Genomic DNA, 18,661 nt, shown 5'->3' with positions numbered 1-18,661 from the left:
GTTGGTCTCATCCTCATGAAGAAGAACTACTGTGATGAACATGGGTTGTAGCTACGGTTTGTTTAGTGATTTCTTCTGGACTATGATTCCAGTTACCTGCCGGGAAGGCTCAGACCTTTACCCAGGACTTAGGTTCATCTCCTGACCTTCAAACCCGTCTATGGCCCCCAAAACTTAGAATGTCCCAGATGCCCAAGTCCGATTCTCCAAAATCCTGTGTATCAGTGAACGCTCTGTCCAGTTGCCATCCACAGAGGTCTGTGTTGGCTCCTCATTTCCCTCTCAACCCCACCATCGAAAGTCTGGCCAACTCCGCCTGCTAAGTATCTCTCAGGTTCTTCCCACTCCATCTCCATTCACTGTCTGTACCATTATCCCTGTCAGGATCGTCACAGAAAGCTTCTAAATGCTACCACAGTACAGCCCATTCTCTGTGCTAAAATCAGAATAGGTTTTAACATTTCCCCTGTTATTTTATGTGTATGGGTGTTTTGCCTGCACAGAGGTCTGTGCACCATTTGCATGCCTTTCGTGCATAGAACCCAGATGAAGGCACCAGATCCCCTAGAGCTGGAGTTACAGATGGTTGGAAGCCACCACGTGGGTGCTGGGAATCAAACCCTCGTCCTCTGGAAGAGCAGCCAATAGTCTTAACCATGAGCCCCCTCTCCAGCTGCTGGGGTAGTTGTTGTTCTTTTTCTCAACCAAAAATCAAAATCGTGTTACATACCAACTTGAAAACTTGCAGTAGTTCTCGCTACTCAGGTGAGATGCTTCAGCCTCCTTTAGCATCATTTGCAAAGCCTGATGCGCCCTTACTAACCTTTCCACATCTTGCTGCCTTCTCAGTGAGGACCACCCTCAGCCATAGGAAGATCTTCTCTATATGCCTGGTGCACTTTTTCACTTCTAGAGTTTTGTATGTGCTTTCTGGGGAGCCCCCATCGCCTATGTTTAAGATGGTCACCTCTCTTAATGGGTATCTAGGACATATTTCCATTTGCAGTTCTGTGACCAAGTCCCTATCTGCTTTCCTGTTGTGGAGCTGGGGGTGGGGGGCGCTGCCTGGAGGTTAAGGTGCATCCAAACCCCAGAAATCTCATCCTGAGATCAGCAGGAGTAGGACCAGTTTCTCCTGCCCTGCCTCCTGCCCCACGCAGGCAGCCTGTGCCCCCCATCTTTGCCCCCTGGAGGAGCTCACATAGCTTGGGAGTGTTGTGCTTGTTTTTAACTCTTATTTTTTGTCTCTACCTCCCCCTCACCAGCCCTTTAACCTTAGGTTAGAGAGAGAAGGTTAGTGGGGAGAGACCTTCCCTGCTGTTTAGGGTCGATGGGTTCTCTGGGGGCTATACCAATCTCCGTCAACAGCAAACGCAGCAAGCACTCTCTCTGTCTGTCCAAGCCGCTACACCATCCATCTCTGGGCTCTCCAAACTGCCATGCACCCCCTTTTCTCTCTCTGGGCTCTCCTACTTACCTTCCTCAGAATCCTAGGCCCCATCCCTATCTGTGCTGCATGAGGCAGTCCGTTACCAGCTGGCAAAGATCACTCGCTGCAGGAGGCAGTTATCAGCTGGGGACAAACTGAAGCCCAAACTATAATCCCACACTTGGGATGAAAACAAAAACGTGTTTACATAACATAACTGAGTTTTTAAAGAAACCAAGACGTCCATTGCATGGTAGTCAAGTTAAACTTCCTCTCCCCTTACAAGGTCATGTCCGGCAGGACCTGGAATTCCTCCTCACACAAACGAGGCATCCCCAGCACCCTAGCCCTGGCCAGTTATGTATACACTCACCCCAGAAGCCCCTGTCCTCCCCCAAGGTTTAAGTAGCCTTTGTCCCCCCCAACTAAATGAGCTGTGTCACTGAAGCTGCCGAGTCTGTTCTTGTCATGCTCACAGCTGTGGTCTCTTTCACCCCCAGCCTCCTGCCCCTGCTTCCCCCATCGGGACCCACTGATGGCACTGTGATGGGCAGGGAAAGGAGCCTGAATGGCCTCCTGTATCAGCCTGTCACTTGAGATGGTTAGACCTGCAAGGTGCAGCCGCACCCTCTGATTCGCCCTGTGTCTTTAAACTGTGGGTCTGAGGCATAAGAAGCATTAAATCTCCTTTAAAACACTTAAGCTTGGAATGATGTTTGTTTCCAGAGAAGTGACAAAGGTGATAAGCACAGTTCCTTTAGACTGCCACCCACTTCCCAGTATTAGCATCTTGCACTAATGCAATATACTTACCACAACTAACAGACATATATTGACATCTCATTATTAACCCAAGCCCGTATATTTTCCTTTTAAATACTGTTTTATAAGTATTTTTATTATCATTGCTGTGTGTGTGTGTGTGTGTGTATGCATGATGTTTGTGTGTAGAAGTGCAAGCACAAAATGCCATTCACTGGGAGGCAGGCTCAGAGGCCAACTTTGAGGAATCAGTTCTCTCCTTCCATCATGGTTCAGGTAATTGAATTCAGGTCATCAGGTATGCACAGTGAGCACTTTCACCGGCTGAGTTACGGTGCTCAGGACCGAACTTTATTCACCCTTCCGTAGATTTTACCTCACGTCCCTTTTCCACTTTCAGAGCCCTGCCTGTGATGCCTCATCTGATGGACCTATCTCCGTAAGCACACACTTCTTGGCCTCCGTTCTTTACTGGACGTTCCTTATTCTTAACTACCTTAAGCATTTTGAGGAGTCTACTTATGTGTTCTGTGGTCTCTCCTCCTCCTGGGATTTGTCTGATGTTTGGTTGGGGTGCTAGGACTGAGGGAAAACTCACAGGAACAGGTACCATCTACATACAGCTATTTACCGTCAGTGAGACATCTTGCTGGTGACATTTGCCTCGAGTACCTGACCAGGGCACGGCTTGCCAAGTCTCTCTACACTACTTACTCCTCTCTCCTGAACGGCATTCCGGAAGATACAAGGTCTAGCCTTCTTTAAAAGGCCAAGAAGTTATGCACAACATCACTGAGGGCAAAGTGTCCACCTTTGTGTGTATGGAAGACCTGTGTAGCTTTCGCTTGTTTTGTTTTTTTGTTTGTTTGTTTGTTTTTGATCCAATCATCCCATTTGCACTGCACAAATCCCTGGATCTCCATTATATGCAGGGTCTAATTCAATAGTGCTTTATCCTGTTGCCCAGCTTGTGCCCTCTTTGGGCACTGGGGCTCTTTCCATGACTATTTGTGTTTATTTTAAGTGCTCCTATTTTTGTTTGTCTCAAACGTGTCCCTTTCTGGCAGAACGCGATGTTTCTCATCATGACCCAGTTATAGACCATTTCTCCAAGAATCCCTGGTTCCTCGCGGAGGTGACTATATGAGAAATCATAAGATCTCTGCTAGCACTACATTATAAATTAAAAATTGAATTCATTTAGAAGCCACAGATACAGAAAGAATGATGTAAAATTTAGACCACACAAAACGCACAAGTATTATTTAATTTTGCTTCTGACATACTTTAAGGGAAAAGCACTTAAAAAGTTGAAGGCCATTTCTCTCCTCTCTGCCTTGCCAGAAGCAAGCAACCACAGTCTTTATGTGTAGGTTTTTTTCAGACGTGTAGACTCTACACTGTAGAGAGTACTTGTAAAAGCTAATAGCGCTAAGGAAAAGACTGGCCTTTTTAATTGTGCCGCGTCCCCTGACTTCTGAGCCGCTCTGGGTGGTGGCTGTGACTCTGTCTGCTGTGTGTCCGTACACTCCATTCCACTCACTTCTCCTGGAGCTGGCCTTCCTCCGTGCCCTCCCTTCAGGAGTGTCTTCTCTCTGCTCTTATTTGAAGCCAAGTCTAGCTCACCCGTCTCACCATCCCTTCCTTCTCCAGAGCCCGCCACATGCAGCATCCTTACCAGAAGAAAGGGGTGTGCCAGGAGCCGTAGGCCTTGTGAAAGCAAACATTGTGAGATTTTTTTAAAAATTAAATTTGATGTTTGCCAATTTCATACATGTCTATAAGGCATCCCAATTACTTTCATACTCTCTCTCTCTTCTCTCTTCCTCCCTTGTCAACTCTTTTCCTGCCGACAAATCCCCCTTCCATATCCATGTCTTTGTGTTTTGCTTTGTGGCCCACTGACTTGAACCAGGGCTGTCCATTGGAACTTGGTGGCCTCACCAATGGATGCACAGCTGGAGACAGTGACTTCTCCTCTCCCAGAATCTATGGGTAGCCAATAGTTGAGCAGGTGAGGGGGACCTGTTGTTGACAGGACCAGTCTTGTGCAGGCCAAGTGCATATAACCACAACTGCTGGGACATGGTGACCGTAATGGCCATGAATGGCCATGTCCTGTCCAGAAGATGTCATTTCATAGCCCTGCCCCCCATCTTCTGCTCTTACATTCTTTCTAGCCCCTCTTCTACAATATCTACTCCCTGGGCCTTAGGGAAATTTTGAACCAACCAACCAAACACCTTGAACTTGGCACATCATTTATTTGTTTGTTAGGAGCACCTGGCTCTTGCACAACTATTTAAAACTTTTTATTAATATATACTAATTGTGCGGATTCTGAGCTTAGCAATATTATCAGTTCCTTCCAGTTCTTTTTGACTTGTACTGTTGGAAAGTTAAGACTGCCAGGCTGGAGGTCATGGGATATCTGGAAGCCAAGACAGTAATTTTTATAGTTCTTTATTTTATTAATATTGTTTCTCAAAACATAAGAAAAATACCCCCCAATGAGAGAAGACTTATAAAGCTCATAAAACTGTCCTCAGCAAGTGACTTAAAATGGAAAGTTAATTGTACAGTTGTGAGGCGAAAGGCTGCGGCTTACATCTCCAGCCTTTGAAGCCTTTTCGTGGGCAGCTCTAGTAAAACGGTGTTCCGGACGTGAACTATATTGTCTTACCCCAGCAAAACAGGAGGGTTATGTTTGGAAATCCTAGTAACTCTATCTAATCTTCCCCTGTAGGCCACACTTACTTCGCAAAAGCGAATTTGGAAGCAGTTTGCTTGAAGCGAGTTGGCGTAGCGTCCAGAGAGGCAACGGCTACACCATGAAGCACTTTGTGAGGTGAGTGACCGCAGCTCCCCGCGTGGGCCTCCGGAGGAGAGAAGCTTCCTCGCCAGCTAGAGGGCTGTTTGTGTTCCCCAGTGTGGCCCCAAGACAGGGTCTGCTGGCATTGCCTCTTGAGTGAGGGTAACCTTAACACGAGGCTCCTCCCCTCACTGTCCACTCTGTGATGCTGAGAGAACAGGTGGGGTGACAGGGCAGCCTGGGCCCATGAATGTTCTTCACATAAATCTCCAAAAATTAAAAGCTTGGCTGCCACACCGGCTCACACTAGTATTTTTCCCTGACCACAGTCTGTTTTCAGCCTCTGCCTGCTGCCTGGCCTTGTCTCCACAGTACCTATTACCAGCTCCCAGACTGGCCGGCACAGGGTATCTGTTAGTGTTCTCTGAACAGTCCTACTGTGTAGAAAACGTTTTATGACTAACTTCAAGATTACTAATCACCATCAATTGTTTTCTGTTAATAAAGTATATTGAATCACATTAAAATATGACAAAATAATGTTCGTCTGAGTATTAGAAATGTCAGTACATTCTCCAGCACATCTTTCCATCAAGATAGTGACCTCCATAAATGACTCTCCTTGTTTTGCTCTGCACACCCTCTAAGCAAGTTGTAGGTAGCCCTGCTTCTTTCAGGAAATTATGTGGTTCTATTGGAGGCTATTTGAGGCTTTCTTCTCCCCACTGGTTTTGTTTCCATCATTGTTTCTGGAGGCATATGGAGGGGTGTGAGGGTTTCAGTGTGCTTTGGTATGGTTAGTGGTGTCTACTGGGTAATTATACAAAACTATCTGGAGATCACAATTAAGCCACTTCCAGGTGTCAGAGTCTGTTACTTTGAACAGAATATTCACTAACTTGTTTATCAAAGCTGTGTGAAAGTTAGTATTTGAAGTATCACTAATAAGGCATTTATCTGACCTGATATGTTTTTGATTGATATGATTACTCACGAACCTGTTTATGCAGTCAAGAGAAGCTGGTACTTATGACTGTCTCCTGAACGCAAACATGGATGGTTGGCTGTAGGATCATGCTATCAAGAAGCTCTGGGTGACAGGAAAATTAGCAGCTATAGGCGTCCTCCATAGGGGTTATGGCGCAGAGATCTGGTCAAGCCTGTACTGACAGACTTTTTCTTCAGTGTCTCAATAGGTTTCAGAAAATTGTGAGCCAAAACCAGCCATTTTATGAGAAATTGTGGCAGTGGCTTCTCTAAGTTTTCTTCTTAAATTGAATGGGTGCAAAGGGGTCCTCAGCAGACATCCTAACATTATCGTGTAGAATCAATCTTCACGTGATGGTTGAGAATTGGCAAAATGTAGTACCGACTAGAACCGAGGATAGTGAAGCCAGCACAGCCTTGTCAATAGTGTGTTCTAACACAGACTTTTCTTTTCACTTGACACATATGTTTTATAAAGAGATTAGGTTCGTGGATTACTTACGTGAAACTGAAGGTAGACTGGCAGGCTGCACATTGAGAAGGAAGTGAGGAGGTGGCAAGATGGCTCACAGGGTAAAGATGGCTGCCGCTGACTTTGATGCCTGATCCCCAGAGCCCACGTGGTGGAAGGAGAGAACCAGCCCTGCATGTTGTCTTCCACGTGTGTGCCGTGGCATACCCACATACTGGCATGCAAACAGGTACACACAAACATGCACATTTGCACACACCTGCACGCGTACACACACATGCACACATGCTCACACATACAGATACCAAGAGAATAAATGAAGAAAGCGGGCTTTCCACCAGTTATTTATTTTGAAATAACAAAAGGAGACTCATTGCCCATCCTTAGTTGATTATTGGTTTTTGCTTGAGATTTTGTTTTTAATATTTTTTAACTATCATTGTTTCAGTTCGTTTTATAGTAATATACATGGAATGTGAAAGGGCATACATCAAGAAATCTACAAACTCTATTAGGATATATTACTCTTTATTCCCCAATAGTCCATTCTCATAGCTGTTGAGCAACTTTGGAAATCCTTTTATTTCAACCAAAAGAGAGAGAGAGAGAGAGAGAGAGAGAGAGAAAGAAAGAAAGAAAGAAAGAAAGAAAGAAAGAAAGAAAGAAAAAGGTTATGTAAATACTGCCAGAGTGAATCAGGTGTTAATTCCTGATTCATTACATTAGGTAGAATGAATGAGGAGCTGACGTTTACTGAGGAGAATTAATTCAGCATTACTTAAAAGGTCGACTTCTGAAATGTTCTAGGTGAAATGTTCTATGCCAAGACCATAGGAAACTAGATTAACTTTGAGAAATCCAGATTGTAAGAACAAATGAGTTTTGACTCACAGTCTGTCTTTGTCCCCCATTTTTCCTCTATATGCCTGGATCCAAGCAATTTATATATTTTTTAAAAAAAAGTTTATTCAGCTCATGATTCTGGAAGCTGGGGGTCCAAGATTGAGGGATTACATCTGGATAAGGACTCTGAAGACCCCCAAGTCTTCACAGGGCTCTACATGGTGAGAGGGTCACATGACAGATGCCCAAACTAGACTATAGAACAGCCCTGGGAAGAGTTTTGCACAGGTCAGTCAAATCACAGCAGCAGCCTCCTCCTGTGCTGCGGCCATCCAATACAGTAGTAGAGGAGCAATTCAGCGCACGAAGGAAAACGGAAACTGTTTGACGTGTGTCCCTTTAAACACATTAGCTACAACAAGGAATGGCTACCGGAGGAGTACACCCAGCTAGAGGCTGCATTTGTAACTGGAGGCGTGGAATGTTGCTTAACTGTCTGAGGTTAGCTGCAGCTGCGGAAGAAGAAAGCAAAGGATACAGCAAGTGAGAACACGGGCCTCCGTGATCTCAAAAAGAGGCCAGTGTGTCTTATATCCCAAGGGAGACTAAGGCCTAGGGTTCGGTTTTTATGATAGGCCTTATTTACTTTAATTCAACTGGTAGATTTTTAATTCAGTTGGTAGACAGGGTAACAAGGGGCTCACGACTTGTACTCATTTGAGTTTCATTATTTTGAAATTGGCTTTTTAAAAAAGTCACCGGGGCATTATCTTATAAAATTCTGATAAGGGGATTTTAAAGTCACCCCTCATAAACAATACCACTGACCGTCCCCGCCTCAGCCTCTCACTCCTGTGTGTGTTCACGCCTGAGGAAGGGAGTTTGCCAAGCTCAAACCTCCTGGGAGGGGGGAGCCTCATCTCACAAACGTAACTGTATGGGCCTCGTCAGTCATTCACACTTAGCTCAGTTTAGTCACTGATTCTTTCAGCCGGTGTTTGCTGTGATGATGCCCTTATTAGTGCATTTTTTTTTTCTTCTTGGAGCAACGGTAGTAACGGAGGGAAAGGCATCTTATGGAGGAAGACCAGGGAGCTTGCTTAACTGAGCAGCTTGCTCAAAGGCACAGAGATACTTGAACACAGGCCTGCTTCCGGTAGCTTCTGCAGTTTGTGCCCCGCTTACTGCCGCTGTGAGTCTTTGCGATGAGATGAGTGAATACATGCCAGGTGCTCTCTGCTCCCCAGTAGCAGAGCAGCTGGAGAAGCTAAGCTGTGAGAGAGGGTGTGGTCTGTGGCAGGCAGCAGGCTTTCTGTGAGGGGCTGTCCACAGCAGCCTTCCTGCGGGACTGCTGGAGGGAAGGGTTGCTTAGAACGTTTTCGCTTGGTGCTGCCTGTCTGACTTTGGACCTTCACATTCTAAGCATGTCCTTGGTCACTGGACAACATCTCCAGAACCTAGGACATTAGTAGTTTAGAGTAAGGTCAGCAGGTGTAAGAGATGGAGAAGCCGCTCTGAGCAAAGCGGAGTAGGCTTGAGTGAGCGCCGCGGCACTTTGGCCGCTCACTACTTGTGGACTCTGTTTAGATGGAGCAGAGGATAATGAGAGGAATTTAAGATACTCCCACCCCAAGGGTAGCATCGAACCTCCCAGAAGCATGGTAACGTTGTTACCCCCATTGGAAGAGAATCCTTTTCTCTGCTAGCACATCTCCCATTGACTAACATCTAACCCCTTCCCTTAACACAAATGTGAAAGCAGAGGCCCAAGAGGCAAGGTAGCTTGTTTGAAACCACGCAGCTCATACTGGCAAACTACAAATAGATTTGCAGTCTGATTTCTAGACTATCCTGGCAAACGTTCCACTGGCTACCGACTGATTTCTTCTGCTTTTGAGGGGTACCAGCGAAGGGGTGTGTGGTTGTGTCTGAATTTGCTTATATCACCTGAAGCGCCCATGCGGTTTATTAGATGAAGGAGCTAAGTCTTAAACCAACAAACAAAAACCACAGAAAGGCAAATGAATGTCCCACTCACCCAATTCCTCTCACAGACGTTGGCTACTTTAATCCGTTGTCATAATGCCCCCCTTTCCAGGACACAAATATACATAGATATGCATAAACATGGTTATACATGTCTGTATATAAAGCATGCATGCACATACCCACACAAACTGCAAGTGTACATATGCACACATGTACTAATGTACACATATCTGTGTGCACATGTTTTTTCTGTGCGTTGAAACAAATGTTTCCACACTCTTATAAAATATGTGACCTCGGATCTTTTTCCAGGCAATTCTCTCGGGATGACGTCTCCAGAGCATGCTTCCGACAGTCCTGTCCTCTGTTTTCCCTCAGATGTTCAGGGCTCTCTCTCTGGCTGTGTAACTATGTATTAAACCCCTTTTCTACAGAGGCAAGAGCAGTGAAAGCCAGGGGCACTCCACAAAAGCTGCTCTGGATTCTGTCTATTTATCAATTGGAATTGTCCCTCTTCCTTTGAAGAAAAACACGGTGACCTCCCAGGCATTTGTCACCTCCCCGTGCGACGATCAAGACTGGCGTTTTTATTGCCTAAGGGATGGCTCAGTATTTAAGAGCACATCTGCTCTTTCAGGGGCACAAGACAGTTTCCTTCCCTGCACCCACAGCTGTCAGTCAGCAGATGGATACCCTCTTCTGGCCTCTGTAGATACCCACACTCATAGGCACAGACCACACACACACACACACACACACACACACACGCACGAATGCACATGTATGCACATGCACACACATACACACACACACAGACTCACACACAAACACTCAGACTCACACACATAATTAAAAATAAAATCAATCTTATCTTTTCAAGACCAGCTTTTCTGCACCATTTCAGAGGAAAGAACCATGTATCTTCCTCTAGAAATACTATATTATTTTTCAGTATTTTAGTTTTTAAATTTTTATTTATGATTATTGTCTGTGTGTGTGTGTGTGTCTATGTGTGTGTGTGTTTGTGTGTAGCCATCAGAGGATAACTCTGTGGAGTTCTCCATGGTTGGCTCTCTCATTCCACTATCATGTGTGTTTCCAGGAAGCAAACCCAGCTCACTGGGCTTCACTGCCTTTACCAACCGTATTTTCTTGTCATTTTCCTCACTAGACTGTGAATAGGTTAGGGACAAGGACATCACATGCTCACTTCCCTCCTCTGCCATAACTCTCGCTCTTCGTTCCTCTGTATGACACCGTGAGTTCTGCTGTGTATGTGTTCCTCTCCAGGAAGAAATGAGCCTGATACCTGAGGTTAATGTTGGCTTCCCCTGCACTCTTCAAGTCTCCATTTTCCAACTCCTAGGTCTTTAGTTCAACAGAAATTGAGTTAGTTACTCACAATACTGAAAAGATCCTCTAACCTGGTGGCCTAAAATGTTTAATGACATGTCAATTTAACATTAGAAGGGCCATTTCTTATCTCCTACAGACTATTTTGAGACCTATAATGGATGCTAAAGCCTTCACGTCACCTTCTCGTGGCCATCGCGCATTTGTGTATTTATTTAATTTTCATGCTTTGAGGGATGTTTTTGTGTGTATGTGTTTGTGTGCACGTGTGTGCAAGAGCATGTGTATGTGCATGCTTGTGGAGGTGAAGGTCAATGCTGGTTATTTTCCTCAGTCACTCTCCACCTTAGTTTTTGAGACAGGGTCTCTCACTGGCCCTCGGGCTCACTGATCCAGCTAGCTGCACCTCTCTCGGCCTCTTCATCACTAGGGTTACGGCCACATCGCCACACCTGCCTCTGTGTGTGGGTGCTAGGAATTGAACTGGAGAGAACACTGAGTCACCTCCCCAGCCGCTAGTTTAAAAAGTACTTTTATTTACCAATAAAAGTTTACAGTTGAGATGGCATTAAAGTATGTTCTAAATGTCAATGTATACTGTTTGCTTCTCCCCCCATACATGATATACACAGAAGAAGAAAAAATGTGACTTTCCAAAGAATGAATCTCATAAAAGGAATGCTTTTAAGTATCAGATTTTTAATTTGAGTAATGATACCATTAATAAATTGAATTAAACTTCCATCTTTTCCTTAAATGGAAGAGGATGAGCAGTTGATTAATTTATTATTTCACTGACTTCATGATCACTGCTTATTCTCTAAGCCCACAGATAAAATTTCCCTGAATTTGCCCATTACCATGGCAACACAATTAGAGACAGCACCAAACCGTGGAAGATAGTTCCCCACCAGCCCCTTTAATTTTTACTTGTCAAAAGGCAGTATGGTCTCTACGGAGAAAGAGCTCTAGGAAAGACTGTGGCCCCACTCCACCTGCTGTCAGGGTCTGGGGAATCTTCCCTGCTCTGTGGGAGAGAAGCATTTTCCCAGAGGCTTACAGGGTTTGGTTTGGTTTGGTTTGGTTTTCCAAGAGTGATTCCACATTCCAGCTCACGTATCAAATCTTGTGAATCTCTCTTCCTCTTTGAAAGCTTGCAGAGGAAAGGGCCTGCCTCGCTAGGGCAAGCAGCTTTTGCCACATTAATTCCACACCGATTGCTAGTTCCTTTAACTGAGAACAACCACAGAGCCATTTTAGAGTGTGTCTGTGATGCTGGGAGTGTTGGGTGAGTTGCTGCGCTTAACGCTCATTTCCACAGGTATTTCATTTGGGAAACTGTGATTTGAGCCAAGCACTGATTTCCCCTTTGGATATTCTCAATTCTCACCAAGAGTCTACTTCTTGTTTATTGCAGGGTTTCTTCAAGCAAGAACTGACTTTCATTAGCACATTCAATGAAACTATTTTTAAGCCTGTTTTTCTCTTATTATTTCAAATGAAGACATCAGATCCCCAAATTTAAGCTGATGGCATAGTGTGCAACACAGGTACCCCCCTCACCCCATCCTCAGGCAAGGCACAACTGGACTCTTGCTGAATCTTCTCTTCCTGAGGCCCTATTCCTGCTGACAGGGTTCTCTAATGAAGCAGGCTAGACAGGAGTTCGCTTTTATTTGGTGACAAGGATATGATTCATTTTCAATAATTTATCCTGGATGTTTATACTGGTGGTTCAGGCTAGAGAGTAAATTTCAGTAGCAAATGTAGTCATAATTATTTTATGGAAGAACACTGCTGTGAACTCAGCCATAAAACCCCACTCCACAGTGTGTTAATAAACAGCAGTAGCAGAGACTTTTGGGAATGGGAGACATAGCAGCTCTTATTATGAGTCTTGCTGTGCTTCAGCAAAGCAGTCCTGCCCAGAGGCTACAGCAGCTCATTCTGGAGCATCGTCAGAAGCAAGTGCAAAGCTCTGGTGCCTACGTATGGGTGATCAACAGAATCTTCACCTTCTAGTCCTGAGAATTCCTACAAAATCTAGCAGACTTACCAGTAGTGAATGGGGAAAAGCAAATGTCCTTAACATTAAGCCTTTATCGGTTGCTGTTTCGGGCTGGGAGAAGCCCCCTGAGCATGGGTCAAGGGCGGAAGGAGGGAGAGACAGAAGAACAGAATGAGTGACCATGAAAAAGAAGGCAAAGGAGATCTGTCCCCTGGGTGTATCTGCAACGCCTCCTCTCAAACCTAAGGGCATAAAGCATGTTGGGATGTTACTAACCCTGAGAAGAACTAGACAGACCCTTCCTCCCTCTCCATTCTCTCTCTCCCCCTTCTCTCTCTTTCTCTTTCCTTCCTCAATCAAAAAGGAAAAACATATTCTTGTGTCCATTTCTTAATTTCTTCCTTCTCGGAGTAATATGTCAAACAGTTAACAATCTTAGAAGACCTTCCACCATTTTAAAACTAGTTCTTTTGCTGATGAAGAGTTTCCCATGAACCTCATAGCTTTGGGACTGAAAGCCAAGAATATGGGAGCTTTGCTGGTTCATTCCTTCTGCAGAGTAGATTGTTGGATTTAGTTACTGTCCTCAAAATAGGACTGCCAATGCAGGGAGGGCTCTGATCTTCTACCTCCAAGGATGCCTTGCCTAGACCAGGCCTATGCACTAAACACAAAATAGATTTCAAGATGTTGATTGATCTGAAGATGCGGAGTTTTTAGAGATAGTATTTAGAATAGCAAGCTAGACTTAAATGAAATGTCTGTGTATGTCGGCTCATTAGAAATAAAAATAGGGAAGGGACTGGAGAGATGGCTCAGCAGTCACGAACACTTAGAGCTCTTGCAGGGACTTGGGTCTGGCTCCCAGCACCCACCTGGTGGCTCATAAACATCCCTAACTACAGTTGCAGGGAGACAACTCCCTCTTCTGAGCTCGCAGGTACCAGGTGTGTATGTGGCACACATACACACAGAAAATACTTAAGTCTTTAAAACAAACTTTGCTCCTTTCAGACAAAGGTGGGGGAGTGAGTGGACATTTAAATTTACCTTGGATATCAAATAGTGTTATGAAGACTGTGCGCACGACGCTTACAAAAGAGTAGGTAGCATGCAAGAGCCAGTTCATTGGGAGTTTCTCGTTCACGGGAAACACCGTGGTTTACCCGACTGTGGGAAAGGGCCGTCGTAGTCTTTGGCTCGTCTTCAGAGTGATGCTTTCATCCTGAGCCCACCATGCCATTCTGCCGCATTCCATTACTTTTGACAATGTAAATATCCTTGGTGGTATGAAAAAGAGAGAGAAAGAAACTCACACAGAAAATGATGTCTACTTTTTTTCCCCTCTCCTATTATGTAAAAAGCCACACAGGCATTTTCTTCTGAAATACAAGGAGACCTGGGGGAGAAATGATAAGTGAAACCCAGGCTCTAAGTCACTCTACAGATAGACGCTTCCTGACACCTAGGATGACACTTCTCAGTCTCAAGCCACACCTGTGTGTTGGCCTGACGCAGCAGTCACAGGGGAGAGATGCTGGGCTTTAATTTAAGCTATGAAATGGCCAGTGCCTCTGCTCTGGGTAGAGTGACTGCATAGAGCTCCGTGTGTTTAAAAGAAAAAAAAAAGTGTCTCTTGTGTAATCAATAGCTGAGAGCAGTTCAAATGGAAAGACACACTTGACTCATAATTTTGAAGTAATGCTGTGTCCTGTCACTCGGGCCTGTGGGGAGGCAGCAGTCCAGGTTGAAAGTGCTCAAGGGGTGAAGCTGCTCACCTGTGACCACAAAGCAAAGAGGAGAAGGAAAGGGGCAGGATCCCCGTCACAGATGGACCCCCGGGAAAGGATCTGCTGCTAGGTCTCACCACACCCAATAGTACCACCCTAGGAATCAAGACTTTAACACATGGGCCATTGGGGGACATTCAAGTTCTAAACCATAGCACTCCATTAGCAATCTCCAGAGCCCTATAACCCTCGGGATCGTGAGGTCTAGAGTCCTGACACAGACCTGCAGGGAGGGTGGGGGCTCTGTCTGGACACTAGTCCACATGCTGAGGCCGTTTGCCATTGAACACTGGAAACCGACCAGATCTGATGGAGTTCCTCCTTTCCTTTGTAATACAAGCAATACATCCCAGGATGACTGCCATTGCCATTTGGCTGGAGACTAGTCAAGATACAACTCGCCTTTTTTTTTTGTTTTCTCCTGGAATGGTCATCCAATAGTTAGAAAGTAGCATTCATTTTCCAAACGAACACATTGAGGTTTTATAATCATCTCACTTGCCTAATTAAAATGTTCCACTGAATTTAATTTTAGGATAACTTTTTTTTTTGAAAGCTGTTAACCCGAATCCAACCAGAGCTTACAATGTATTTGACTTGAACACTTAAATGTCAGGCTTGATAATGTAGTGAGTGCTGCATAGTTAACTTCATAGTAACTGGCTGTACACAGAAAAAACATTTCCTGAAATGACTTCTTCTGGTGATCGTTTTATACAAATTTAGCCTTTTGTCATTTCCATGTTTTTTAAATATATTTATAAAAGAAAATGCACTTAGTAAATCAAGAAAAAAAAATTGCTGCTGACGACTCCAATGTTTAGCAATAAACCGCTATTAGCATGTACCCTGCCAGCCCCTCCCACTGTTTATATATCACTATTAAAATAGTTTTGTTTCTTAGAGAAAATGTAGGCCATCGCATGTGTATCTGTGCAGTTTCTTCTCTGAGGTGAATGTCATGAGCCCTTTGATGTTACTGGCTGGCCTAGGGCGTGATTGCTTGCTTGTGAAAGTATTCCATTGTTTTCGTTTGTGGAGCAGGTTGGATACGGTGCTCTCTTGACACCATTTCCTTTGTGTTTATAAGATCTAAACCCTGTGCCTTTGTACACATTAGACTCTTTACTTTTAACACAAGGGTGTTGACGACATTAGAACTGGAACAATTCCAACACGTGAATTTGACCAAAGAATTAGTTGACTAAATGGACCACATTGTTAACACGTTGACCATTGTAACTGATCTTAATAGCCCCAAAACCCTTATTTTGGAACTAGAGAGAATCAGAGAATATTTGAAGAAAAAAATTCTCTTAGAAATGATAGCAACGGGAAGTAATAGGAATAATTCCGTCTCCTAGGAGCACAGTGTGAAGAGATGGGCTGAACACAGCCTTCTGGGTGACAGGTTGTCATTGTCTCTAAAGCAAGAGGGACTGTGGCATTCTAAACAACCACATAGGGTACTTCCATTTTAAAATCAGAAATCCACGTAAAAAACAAAGCCACGAGTTCAGTCACGGGCAAACGCACGGACGCCCAGAGACAACATGACCCCGTTTGCTGAGGTACCTCAGGAGTGGGTTGGGAGTCTACCATAAAGAACACATTGCTTAGAAGGAACCCGGAGCAGACGTAGAGATCTGAAAAGTTTAAATCAGAGAACATTGTCCTGTTGGAGGAAGAAACGAAAGGTCAAAAGTGCCTCCTCCACAGACGGGGAAGCTTTAGGGCAGAAGCAGGCATGCTATTGCTCAACAGTCACGCAGCCAGAGGGCGGCAGAGGGCAGGGGGAAGCATCAGAGATGGAAGGTTGGGAGAGAGGAAAGGAGAAAATGCCAACAGTGGGGCGGAGTGGAGGGCCCTGAGGAATGGCTGGAGGTGGTGGTGGGGTGAGGGGGGACTGAGCAGCCATTCCCCCGGGCAAGAGGAGGCACCCCCTACCCCGTGGCTCAGGCAGAGGCAACATTGACACTGGTTGGTTTCCAAAATCTTTTAGACAAAGATGGTAGGAGAAGACTCTCAGGGGTTTGCCCTCGCGTGTAGCCATAGCAACCGTCACTCTCAGGAGTGGCGGAAAGAGCACCTGTGGACACAGCAATCTAACGGCTGGTTTTCTTTCCCGGCTTCTTTGCTTGCTGGTGGCGGCTGCTTTCTGTCCTCTCCCAGCTCTCTATCGGAAGGGTGCTGTCTTTTGTTCCCCACAGGATGTTGATCCAGGTGTGCCTATATTTTTACTGTAAGTTTTTGTGGCGCTGCATGAAGTTTGTGATGCGGAAGCTCACGGGAAGGTGTGAACTGCAGAGGATTTGCTACAGCACCAAACCTGGAGCTTCCAGAACCATGAAAATTGGTGAGCACTGGGCGAGAGGGAGGGCAGAAGGCAGAGTTGGTGGGATTGAGGATGCGATGTCGCGTTTCAGTGAGTAACATCTGAACACTAATCACGCGTTATTTCTAATGACATTGTGTGTTGTTGCTTTAACAGAAACGTCACTGAGGGATTCAAAAAGTAAGGTAAATAGACTCGTTTCCTTGTTTTTCAACGACCTTTCACTGAGGGGCTGACCTCTATGATAGAACATAGAAATTGTGGGACAGTGAGAGGGTTCAGCCAGTGAGGGCGGCTGCCACCAACTGTGGGTTCGATCCCCAGGTCCCGCCTGGAGGACCCGACTCCTTCAGGCTGCCCTCTGACCTCCACCCATGCTGTGTAGAGTGCGCACCCCACACAGACAGACACACGGTGTAATTTAAAAAAAAAAAAATGTTGAAACAATAAAAACTAGAAAATTTCAAGAACGAAAAGTGTTGAATTAACTCACTCTCTACCACCTCTTATACCACAAAATAGGGTGCGTTGATAGCATCAGATGGCCAGTATTTCCACAGTAATCAAACCACTTAACCTTATACTTGAGATTTTCCAATGAAGCCAGAGAGAAGCCACTGTATCCACTGCAAAGATAGTGCACAGGGCTGAGGAGAGGGCTCAGTGATGAGGAGCTCTTCAGAGGATCCAGGTGGGACTGTCAGCACCCACAGGGTTCACGGCCATCAGTAACTGCCTACTGACATCCAAGTGCACACACATGGTGCAGAGACGTACTCGGCAGAACACCCCTACACAGGAAATAAAAGAAATATCTTTTAAAACTAGTACACACAGCTGACTCTTCTACCTAAGGGAAAAATGCTTTACTTTGCAAGATTTTTGGTAATTTGATCTCATCTTCTTTAACTTTGGCAACCTTTAGACCAACAGTTCTTACCCTGTGGGTTTTGACCCCTTTGGGGGTTGAATGACCTTAACACGGGGTCACCTACGAATTTCAGAAAACACAGATATTTACGTTATGATCCGTTTTAACAGTAGCAAAATTACAGTTATGAAGTAGCAACGAAAAGGCTTTTGTTGCTAGGGGTCCCCCCAACATGAGGAACTGTATTAAAGAGTCGCAGCGTCAGAAGTGTGAGAACCACTGGTCTAGACTATGACCCGAGGCGCCTCAGTCTACCTGGGGGGATGGAAACCATGATAGAAACCTAAATAGCTTAAAACAAACGGCAACTGTAAAGAACAAAGCAAAAACGCAAACCTTGTGTGTGCCTGCTTTATGTCAAATGCCTTAACTAGGAGAATGGCCCTGCCCCAGCTGTGGAAACACAGAACACATTGGAATTCAAGCACACTACAGCAGCCTGCCTTTCGTGCCTGCTTTCTCACAGAAGTGTAGCACTTGCCGCCTCCGTCCGAGAGGTACTATCTAAGCCACTGGTGCTAATGACAGAAACTAACTGAGAGATATTTTCCAGCTGTTGCAGACATCAGTGAGCGTTCACCCGGATGCAATCGAAAAGACTATTGATGACATCATGGAACTGAAAAAGATTAACCCTGACATCAATCCACAGTAAGAACTGGATTTGTATGTGAGAAATACAGAGAACAAATCACATGGCTACCTCTCTCTCTCTTTCTCTCTCTCTTCTTTCTCTTTAAAGTGACCACATCTTCTGTGTTTTGACTTTCAGATGAATAATAAATAAAAATAGGGGCTCCTCATGTTTGTAGATGGCAGTGACTTTAGGCTTCTGGTTTGTGAGCTTGTGGTCCTGTTGCCATGAATGGAAAAGGGGGTGTACTTGCTGATACCAAAACATAAAGCTCGAGGAAGCCCATTCACCAGCAGGACATCGCGTGATGTCTATA

At 45.0% G+C, this 18,661-nt stretch overlaps 1 protein-coding gene across 1 annotated transcript in view; it reads left to right on the top strand.

The window, feature by feature from the left end:
- Positions 1 to 18,661, top strand: part of Elmod1 (ELMO domain containing 1) — a 55,862-nt gene that overhangs the window by 14,902 nt on the left and 22,299 nt on the right. Inside the window, exons 2-5 of the mRNA XM_021638677.2 lie at positions 4,938 to 5,039; positions 16,656 to 16,801; positions 16,937 to 16,965; positions 18,265 to 18,362. Coding sequence (XP_021494352.1) covers positions 5,023 to 5,039; positions 16,656 to 16,801; positions 16,937 to 16,965; positions 18,265 to 18,362 — 290 coding nt within the window. The 5' untranslated portion in view covers positions 4,938 to 5,022. The remainder of the gene's footprint in view (positions 1 to 4,937; positions 5,040 to 16,655; positions 16,802 to 16,936; positions 16,966 to 18,264; positions 18,363 to 18,661) is intronic.

This window comes from Meriones unguiculatus, chromosome 1 (genome assembly GCF_030254825.1).
Source record: "Meriones unguiculatus strain TT.TT164.6M chromosome 1, Bangor_MerUng_6.1, whole genome shotgun sequence".
Lineage (NCBI taxonomy): Eukaryota > Metazoa > Chordata > Mammalia > Rodentia > Muridae > Meriones > Meriones unguiculatus.
This window is presented reverse-complemented; position numbering and strand designations above follow the sequence as displayed.